Source organism: Sprattus sprattus (assembly GCF_963457725.1).
Source record: "Sprattus sprattus genome assembly, chromosome: 7".
Taxonomy (NCBI): Eukaryota; Metazoa; Chordata; class Actinopteri; order Clupeiformes; family Clupeidae; genus Sprattus; species Sprattus sprattus.
The window spans coordinates 33,687,034-33,697,946 of record NC_137926.1 but is presented as its reverse complement, the minus strand read 5'-3'; the positions used below and the strand labels follow the sequence as shown (position 1 = coordinate 33,697,946).

The 10,913-nt window shown below is 41.5% G+C and overlaps 1 protein-coding gene across 1 annotated transcript in view; it reads left to right on the top strand.

Moving 5' to 3' along the window:
* Nucleotides 1–2,898: 2,898 nt before the first annotated feature.
* Nucleotides 2,899–10,913, top strand: part of cep290 (centrosomal protein 290) — a gene marked incomplete at its 5' end in the record, with an annotated part of 73,492 nt that continues 65,477 nt past the window's right edge. The window contains one exon of the mRNA XM_080841806.1: nucleotides 2,899–2,982. Within this exon, the coding sequence (XP_080697932.1) occupies nucleotides 2,899–2,982 (84 nt within the window). The remainder of the gene's footprint in view (nucleotides 2,983–10,913) is intronic.

The following is a 10,913-nucleotide window of genomic DNA, read 5'->3' as shown; positions in this document are numbered from 1 at the left end:
TTGTGTTCCTATGTGCACGTGTCTCTTCATGTTAACACCCCTTAAAACGGGGTAGGATCAAAGGCCTTTTGCCCAACCGTTTCGCCAATAATGAAGATTTTGATTGCAAGTTGGCCTGTAGGAGGGTGCATGACCCCAGCTCATTACGACTCATTTGTGGAGTAGCGTCATCTAATGAATAATGTTCAAGGCAAAAATCAAGGGCTTCGCTACCCACTATCTTGTGACCTAAAGGTTTAAACTTCACTACCAATCTTGTGACCTACATGTTTAAACTTCACTTCCCACTATCTTGTGATCTAAAGGTTTAAATTTCACCACATTCTTTGGATGCCAAATTTCCTGACATTCTGACCATAAGGGGTGCTGCAACTGGCATTTCGATAGCACGAAAACTATTGGTAAAATGGAAATGAATATGCCTGTGTTTAAAAACTATGGTTTTTGCTTTTTCCAGTTTGATCGCAAGGCATAATACAATTTTAGAGACATGTTCTGCATAACTAAAGCATCATCGACTTATCCAATCTGATCCAATTTCAGGTATACAGGTATAATCATAACACAACTAAGTAGGCTTAAAAATGTTTATTAACAAGACTTTTATAAGGGTACTCCGAATCTGATGATCCTCAATCACTACTAGAGGCCCTCAGAAACCCTTTTAATCTGAAAATTTCACTAGAGGGCCTCACTGAAAATTCTGTCAGGGGGCCTAGAAATTCTTGGCAGTGCCCCTGTCACTGACGCACACATAGACTTTGCAAGACACATTGCACCGCACTCACATATGGGTCAAAACATAGCCCACATTTAAAGCAGCACATGTTTAAAATGATTAGATCAGGGGTGTTTCTGGCTATTTAAAAAAAAAAAATGTGGGCTAAATCAAGTTTGGGGATTGTCTTTGTTTTTTGTTTATTTATTTTTGAAGGGTCATTGAGATGCACAGATACAGACGGAGCTGTGACTTGTGCCTCCTGCGCGTTCATTTCGCTACGTGATCAGCTGAAATGACACCAAAGCACACCAAACTCAAGCAGGACGGGAATGGCAGGTATAAATTCCCTTGAACTCTACCTTTTTTGTCTGATATTCTGAAGTGATATAAGCAGCAAAAACACTGTAGATTAAAAAGAAGTAGACCTACATTATGCAATGTAGAACAGAGAAAATAAATCCTATATTTTTCAGGGTCTCCAAATGTTTTTGTATATGTATGAATTGTGTTATATGTATGAACTGCCATTTGCCACTTTGTACAAACCAAACATTTTCACTAGGTTAGGTGCAAAGTCAATTTATATGCCAACATAACCTAATATTGATTATCTAGGCTAATATTAAATGACAACTAGCCTACAATCGAATAAAACAAGTTAAACAGAAAGGCTTCAGACAAATTATTTTTATTTTACCACAAAACAGGCCTAGTTTTAAAAAGCAAGACTTTAGTATTATCAGACATGCCAACATTAGCGATCAATTAAGCTGAATTATTGATCTCAATCTTTCAACAATGGCATAGACACTTTTTACATGGCATCCTCATGGGCTTATTGTAACCTTATAATGTCATTCTGAAAAATACTGTAATTTTAATAAATTAATAAATCTAATATTGCAATCCATGATGTTCAACCTCAAACTAGATATGCTAAATTGGAAAAAGGTCATGGAGCAGGACTTGCTGACTGTAACAAATTACTTAAATGAGCTGAGGGACACAATGCTACAGTGCCATTTAAATGCTCATGCTTGTCAGTCAACCATAATTAAATATAACTCTAAACATACACATAAATCCCATACACCATGCCGGTCAGCCTCTCCCTATTCTTCTGCTCATATTATGCGTTTTTATGCTGGAAAACATTTTGTTTTGGTGCTATATAAATGAAATGGAATTGAACAAAAATGCATGGTACTGGGTGAGTTAACCACACACACATTGTTGCAAATAGAATGTAAAAAAAATAAATGCTACCAACAGCATTGGGTTAAAGAATTGGGTATAATTTGAATCGCAATAGAGAATTTGTGGCAGCCAAAAAGACTTGGTAGCTGTTTGGGGACCCCCTTCCCAAAGAAAACAGAAAGACAGAAATCAACCAGGAAGGCAGATCATTAGATGAAAGCATGGAGGGGCTGGTGAAATCAATACAGACCAGAACAGGGTAAAGAAGATGAGCAGAAACAGGTGGAACCAATGATACAATAATGTTGGCCATGTGTCTTATAACTCTAGACTCACACATGGGGCCTTTTCTATACTGTATCCTCCAACCATAGACATATAACATTACAGTGTAAAAAGTTAATTCAAATAAAACATGAGATCAGCTCCACAACCAAATAATGAAAGGAAATAAATCCTATACTTTCATGGTGTTTTAAATATTTATTTACCGGTATGTTCATATTTCACTCCATAACAGGAGGTGGCGACAACGTACCATTTGTATCCCAGTCGCCAGTAAGCATTAAGAAGAAGAATTTGACTATTGCTGCACTGCTGCGAGAGACGGGGTTGCTATGTGGTTACTAGGCGCAGATTGTGGGAAATAATTTTAATACATAAGTGTAGCGTAGCTTGTTGTGGATGCAGACTGCAGAGTTTACATTTTTTGTATAATTTCTCCCACTTTGAAATAATGGTATGCCCTTGCATAGGTTTTTATGTGTGAATATGGTTGAAGAAGTTTTCAAAGGTGGTTTCTCGGACTCAACAAAAATAAAAACAAACACAGAATAATTCGCTTAGGTACATCATATCTAGTGAACTAACGTAAGATATCGTATTACCGTTAGGCCTGAAGTTCGAAAAGTTTGTAATCTTCAGGTACGTTAACGTGGGAGTTTTGATCTCCGGTGAATATGACCCAAACTGTAAAGGTAATGTTAGACTGGAATAAAATTGGAAATGTTGATCCAGAGGACCTGGAAAACGACGATGAGGAACTTGTCGACACATTGCTTCAGGTAAGTTGTAACGTTATCCATAATCATAAACATGACCTAGTCAGACAAGCAGTGCTCTTTTTCAGTCAAACGATCTTCATATAAAACCTTAATAGCTGTAGACTGGGATTCCTTAATCATTCGCGTAACTGAACTGGGCAGCTAGCGGGTTGGGCTGAGTTTTTGGACTTTTGGGAAGCAGTTTTATGGCACTGGGCGTTTTGGTTGAAACAGGTTATCAGGCAAGTTAATGGCGCTTGCGTTAGACTATTCTAGTCTGTTGCTATCCCCCTGCTAACGGCGATGGACTACAAAGCAAGACACTTATCGATAGATAGCTAGTGCGTCACCAATTACACATGGTGAGCATAACCACAGTTAGCTTTATCGATGGGGGTAGTGTTCTCACAACAACGAAGCAGTTAACTTGGTGGATGCTGGGCAGTCATGGTGGTTTCTTAAGAAAACAGATACATTATCGAAGAAATTGATACCTACAATGAGTGGCATAGTATAAATAGGAAGGAGTTAGTTAATTAATTAGATGTTTTAGGTACTAGAAACCTCAGGGTGTGAGTTTAGAGTTGAGTTGTCTATAACAATTAGGGTGACTACCCCCAAAAAGACAAAACAACCCCCACACAAACCAATGTTGCAAAATGATGTCTTTGTTGAGACATTATCAAAAGTCAACTCAATTGTCAAAACAAAAGCAGTAACTCAGGCCTTTCAACATAGCCAAGTATTATATGCTCTTCCAAATTACTCCACACTGACCCAATCCAACTAAAGGCACAGTGAAAACTGAAATCAAATCAATAAAAAATTATCTTAAAAAAAAACTTCAGTGGAAACATTTCTCAAACTAAAATCTTAAACTGGCAAATAAACAAAGCTAGCTGGAATTTTCTCTTGGCAATGAAGCAGGCATGCAAACAGCATCTTCCAGTACCATGGATAGCACATTGCTGAAACACAGACTTAACAACACACCAAACAAATATTACAACCTAGCAAGATAGGATGCTATTGCCTACACAATTTTATATTTATTCTACAATTTAAACAATGGAATATTGATCTTGCCTTAGTTCTTCTCATTGAATGTATACTTTTTGTTTGACCTCACACTCCAGTAGGGCCTTCTCTTCCACTGCATATAGCTGTAGAACTCTGCAGCTATATCAGATTCAGAATCAGGCTTTATTTACCAAGTAAGTTTGCACAAACAAGGAATTTGACTTGGTAAAGTTTAAGAAAGTATATACAAGGCGGGATGGCTCTATACAGAAGCTGTGAATTGTTACACAACAATAGTGCAAAGAAGAAGTGGAGAGTGCAAGAAGTGCAGGTATAAATATATATGCTACAGTGGGTTAGCTGTTCCAGTAGTGAGACGGCGAGGGGGAAGAAACAGTTCTTGTGTCTGAAGGTTTTGGCGAACAGTGATCTGTAGCGTCTACCAGAGGGGAGGAGTTTGAATTGGTTGTGTCCGGGTGTGAGGGGTCTGCAGTGATTTTTTTTCCCTGCCCGTTTCCTGACTCTGGAGGTGTACAGGTCTTGGATGGTGGGCAAGTTGGCACGGGTGATCTTGGAGTCTATTCCTATCCAGTTTGGTGGCCAATCCAAACCAGACAGTAATTGAAGTGCAGAAAACAGACTCGATGACTGCAGTGTAGAACTGGATCAGCAGCTCCTGAGGCAGGTTGTATTTACTGAGCAGACGCTGGAAGTACATAATAATAATAATAATAATTCATTTTATTTGTAGAGCACTTTTCATTCAGGCAGAATCTCAGAGTGCTAAAAAACAGAGCTCAGCAAAAGCACAGTTTAAGAAAATTATACGTTTTTTAAAAAGAAGGAAATGCTTTTCTGAATAAAAAGGTTTTAAGGCCAGTCTTAAAACAGTCCAGTGTCTGTGTTGCCCTTAGGCTAAGTGGTCCGGGAGGCTGTTCCACAGTTCCGGGGCTGCAGCGGAGAAGGTCGGTCGCCCATGGTGCGTAGCCTAGTGTTTGGGACCTGCAGGAACAAACTGTTATTGGATCTGAGGGGGCGGTTTGATGTTTGGGGAGTGATGGGTTCTTGCAGGTAAGGGGGGGGGCATGACCGTTTATGCATTGGTGGGTGAGTAGGAGGACTTTGTAGTCAATGCGGGATGAGACAGGGAGCCAGTGTAGTGAGTGTAAAATGGGGGTTATGTGGTTGTATTTCCTGACTCTCATCAGGATCCTGGCAGCGCTGTTCTGGATGTACTGAAGCTTTTGGATGCTCCTGCCAGTGATCCCAGTGAACAGTGAATTGCAGTAGTCCAGTCTTGAGGAGATGAAGTGGACGAGCTTCTCAGCATCTGGCAGGGTTAAAGTGGGGCGGAGCTTGGCGATCTGGGGTCCACTGTCATCTTCACGGTTTTAAGCGTGTTCAACTCTAGATTGTTGCGAGAGCACCACAGGGCCAGCTGTTCAACTTCCCGCCTATATGCAGACTCGTCATCATGCATGTCGTCTGCAAATTTAAGGAGTTTAACAGATGGGTCTCCTGAGGTGCAGTCGTTTGTGTAGAGGGAGGAGAGCACACATCCCTGAAGTGCACCAGTGCTGACTGACCGGGTGCTGGATGTTCACCCAGCCTCACCTGCTGCTTCCTATCAGGAAGTTTGTGATCCACCAACAGGTGGAGGCAGGCACAGTGAGCTGGGTGACTTTGGTGAGGAGGACTTCTGGAATGATGGTGCAGCCCCATGTTGACTGCATCATCCACTGACCTGTTTGCCCGGTAGGCAAACTGCAGAGGGTCCAGCAGGGGGCCTGTGATGCCCTTCAGATGGGTCCCAGTCTCTCAAATCACTCACCAGCAGGCTTTTAGCCAGTAGGGGTGCAACGGATAAAAAAAACTCACGGTTCGGATCGTTTCTCGGATCAGAGTCACGGATCGGATCATTTTTCGGATCAGCAAAAAAAAAAAAAAAAATAGACAAGACAAATAAACATGTGGAGGAAGGGGCTGCTTAAATGCCGCGGTGATGAGCGGTTGTTGAGCCGCTTTCGGTTTCACTCCTGTCAGTGAAACGCCGGGGTGATGTTGCTGTAAATGCGTGGCCATGCTCGATGTGTTTCCACTGTTGTATGGCTTTCTTGTGCCACAGTCAGTGGCGGTTCTAGACCATTTTTACTAGGGGGGTCAAGGAGGGGCCAGGGTTTAACCATGGGGGCACATAAAAAAACCCCAACAAATGATATTTAAAGATTATAAACTTATATTACTTTAAAAACATATAAACATGTATAACTTAACATTATAAAAATAAGTGCAAGAGAGGTAGGGCCATACAAAATGAACAACAAGTCTTTTACAGTCATTTAACCCACCATGGGCAATGCTGAAATCACTGTTACAGATAGTACAGTGTGCAAGACTGTAATTGTGGTTTACTTTTATAAGACAGGGGTACGTACACCTTTGTATAGTCTGTTGTAAAATGTCTTAAATTTTCTTTTTGGGGGGCACTCTCCCTGTGCCCTGTTCCAAGATACACTGAACTGATTCATTTCATTATTGATCAATTCGGTCGGGAGAATAGATAAAAGCCCGCCCACACTGAAAATTAATTTGTTGACTTAGCGAAACAGGTAAATCAGGATGCTCCTGAGGCACACACGCACACTGCCTCACACACGCACAGGTCTCTAGTTCCCTCTCCCTCTCTGTCGTGAGCGCGCTACACAGATGCTAACGCAGTTTGGATCACGCCTGTCTCGTGTGCGCGGTCTGGCTCGCTCGCTCTAGATTCCGGGAGATTTTAAGTAATTTGCGGGCATCAAGGAGTCGTTATCAATATGCGGGAGACTCCCGGAACTTCAGGGATACTTGGGATGTCTGTGTATTCATAACATCTGGGAAAGTCAACAGGATATTTCCATCTTTTGGTTCTTGAAAAAAATCTTCTCTGCCTTCATGTGGCAGAAAAATCACCAGCTCAGCCGGTAGACAGTTGTATATCATCACTATGGTTACCACTACAGGCACAGGCAGACTACCTGTTTAAAACCCAGCGATCCATTAATGATAGGGAGCGAGCTAAACATTTAAATCGTAGCTCCTCTCTCCAACAAGCACCACACATGGCAAACTACAGTGCGATGTTTTAATTTACCCGTGTGGAACGTTGCGTCGCATTAGTACCGCTTTTGGCGCTTGGTGTAAAATCATAATAAATTCATATTTTGTTTTATTTGGTCAGCATGGTCATTTATTTTTTCATAAATCAATCCGCGGATCATGCGTGTGCCGAACCGAAATAGATTATCCGAACGGATCACGGATCAAGGATGATCCGTTGCACCCCTATTAGCCAGGCATGCGTCCGTGCGTCTTTTGGACGCACTGTTCTAAAATAATAAGAAATTGGACGCACTACTTTTAGGCAGACGCCCTACAGACGCCTTAAGTTTTTCGTCCCGTTTTCAGTCAGTCAAACTTGTTTAAACGTGTTCACAATAACTCTAAACATTGTTCAAACGTATATGAGCGTATTCACGTTGTAACACGTAAAACAACAGTCTGTTACCGCTATCAGGGGAGCCGCATGCAGCTCTTTGCTCGGCTCCAGCTCAAGTGCTCGCTGACTTTTCTCTTGGTGTACAGAATTTTCATATTGTAAAATAAACATCTAAAATGCATATTTTGCACGCAATATATTTGGAAATACAGACAAAAGGCTGTCTGATTTGAATGGGGTATTTCTTCATGTATATTTTGTCACCACGCGATCTTGATAGATGTCTTCAAGTAACGTTAATGTTCCAAACATGAAACATTCCCATGTGTGCACCCAGTCTCAGAGAGTTACTAGCCAGACTAGCAGTAGCTACTGAAAGAATGCCATGGATCCAGCAAAGCGTAAAGCTAAACGAAAATATGAAGATGAACCCTGCACGTTCTTCCGTGAATGGAAGGAAATACAGCCGCGGAAAAAATTAAGGGACCACTTCAAAATTATCAGTTTTTCTGGTTTTACTATTTATTGGTATGTGTTTGAGTAAAATTAACAATGTTGTTTCATTCTATAAACTACTGACAACATTTCTACCAAATTTCGTATGAAAATATTGTAATTCAGAGCATTTATTTGCAAAAATGACAATTGGTCAAAATAACAAAAAAGATGCAGTGTTTCCAGATCTCGAATAATGCAAAGAAAACAAGCTCATATTCATTTTTAAACAACACAATACTAATGTTTTAACTTAGGAAGAGTTTAGAAATCAATATTTGGTGGAATAACCTTGATTCACAATCACAGCTTTCATGTGTCTTGGCATGCTCTCCACCAGTCTTTTACATTGCCGCTGGGGGACTTTATACTACTCATGTCGCAAAAATGTAAGCAACTCGGCTTTGTTTGATGGCTTATGACCTTCCATCTTCCTCTCGATCACATTCAACCGCTTTTAAATGGGATTCAGGTCTGTAGATTGGGCTAGCCATGACAGGGTCCTGATCTGGTGGTCCTTCATCCACACCTTTACTGACCTGGCTGTGTGGCATGGAGCATTGTCTGCTGGAAAAAAAGACTCCTCAGAGTTGGGGGACATTGTCAAAGCAAAAGGAAGCAAGTTTTCTTCCAGGAAAACTTTGTACCTCGCTTGATTCATGCGTCCTTCACAAAGACAAATCTGCCCGATTCCAGCCTTGCTGAAGCACCCCCAGATCATCACCGATCCTCCACCAAATTTCACAGTAGGTGCAAGATTCTGCGGCTTGTAGGCCTCTCCAGGTCTCCTTCTAACCATCAGACATCCATGTGTTTGGCAAAGCTGAAAATTGGACTCATCAGAGAAGATGAACTTAGAAGATGACCTCCAGTCCACTTTGGTTCAATCCTTATGGTCTTTTACAAACCTCAGCCAGGCAAATTACAATGTTGTCCTGGAAGAAAAACTTGCTTCCTTTTGCTCTGACAATGTTCCCCAACTCTGGGGAGTGTTTTTTTTCCAGCAGGGCAATGCTCCATGCCACACAGCCAGGCCAGTAAAGGTGTGGTCACGTTGGCATCGTATCATTTGTCACGGAATATTGCTTGAGCAAAAAAATTCATATAGTGAGGGAGAGTTTGAAAATTGAACAGAGAATATCTGACATCAACTATAATTAGCACCGATCTCAGCAGATGCCTTCAATATGTTTATTTTTGTGCCATATTTTAAATCTACATTTGTTAATTTCTCTTCCTAAAACCCACTAGAGGACACTATTAAAAAGGTTTTTTTTTTTTTTAAAGGAGGCAACTGCTGTGATTAGGCTCTTCTCCAGGCACAGTCTGTTTCTCTTTTTTGTTTTGATCACAGTCATTGCAGAGAAGGAGTCCTCACATAAATATGTGGAGGCAAAGTGTAGTTGCTGCTCCTAAGCTTTCTCTCCCAGGTCAGGGTGCTCCTGCTTCACACATGTCCAAAACAAAATCTCAGCAGATGTCTTCAATATGTTTATGCCATATAATAAATATAAATTTGTTAATTTATTTTCCTAAAACCCACTAGAGGACACTATGTAAAAGGTTATTTTCCAAAAAATCTTGTGGGGGAGCATGCCCCCAGACCCCCCTAGTTTTGATGGGTCACTGGGGCTTCGTCGCTTTAGTTTCAATTACAAAAAATCCTAGCTAAAAGCCTGCTCACCAGTGATGTAGTGTTTCTTGGGACTGGGATGATGGTGGAGTGTTTGAAGCAGGAGGGGACTTCAGACAGCTCCAGAGATCTGTTGAAGATCTGTGTGAAGATGGGGGCCAGCTGATCAGTGCAGGCTTTCAGACAGGAGGGTGGAGCCTTCTTTGTCTTCTGTCTCTGAAAAAGCTTGTCCCTGATCTTCCTCCAACTCCTAATGCACTCCTGGACCTCCAGCCCCAGGTTCCCAGCGATCTCTCAGCGTTTTTTTTTTTTTTAAACGGCGGTGCTGTCATATAGGGAACGAAACAGTAAACGTGATTTTAGCCAGGGGTGTCGGACAGCTCGATCGGATAGTTGAGAAAATTCGAGCGGTGCTCCAGAGGCCATCCGAGACCCTCGGAAGGCTGTCCAAGGTGCTCAAAGGTGTGGTCCCACTTCAAGGAGGGCGTTTTAGGGCGTGCCTCGTGAGATCGGAGAGCACGGTCGGATAAGCATGCGGACCGCTTTAGTCAATGTGTTTCTGGTCTGGTTGTACAGGATCCTGTCCCCACTCATGAAGGCCTCCTCTTTGGCAAAGTTAGGCAGTTGTTCTTCACTTGAATCTCACTCTTGCAAAGATCAACAGATCACCGGTTTGTTTGGTCAGTCCATGCTGCTGAGAGAGAAATGATCCAAGTGCAGTCAAATTTGGTGTGTTTGTGCCCTGGGCCATTTTCCAAGGTAGTGGAGTGCAGACTCATAGAAATTGCAAAAATCCTGGGGAAAAAATCTAATCAAAGCAGGCCAGCAGCAATGCACTTGTCTTTAGCCACTTGTGACATACCGGCCATTTGGAAATGTTCACGTATTACCCCCTTACACAAAGGAGGTGATGCACTTGAACCTAATAACTACCGACCTATTTCAATTATGTTCTATTGCTAAAGTTTTTGAAAAATTAATTTATAATCAATTGTCAAGTTATCTTAACAGGAACAATATCTTGTCCCCCTATCAATCAGGCCTTCGATCCAACCACTCTACCTCAACAGCTTTGTTAAAACTAACTAATGATATTTTTTCTGCTTCAAATGATTCTAAACTAACAGGTGCCATCTTTATTGATCTGACTAAGGCGGTTGATTTGGTTGACCACTACCTCCTTTTGGACAAGCTCTATTCCATTGGTCTGTCTCGCAATGCATTGCTCTGGTTTAACTCCTATCTCCATAATAGAAAACAATGTGTTGTCATACAAGGTTCTAAATCCGACACAACCTTACAAAAATATGGTGTGCCACAAGGCTC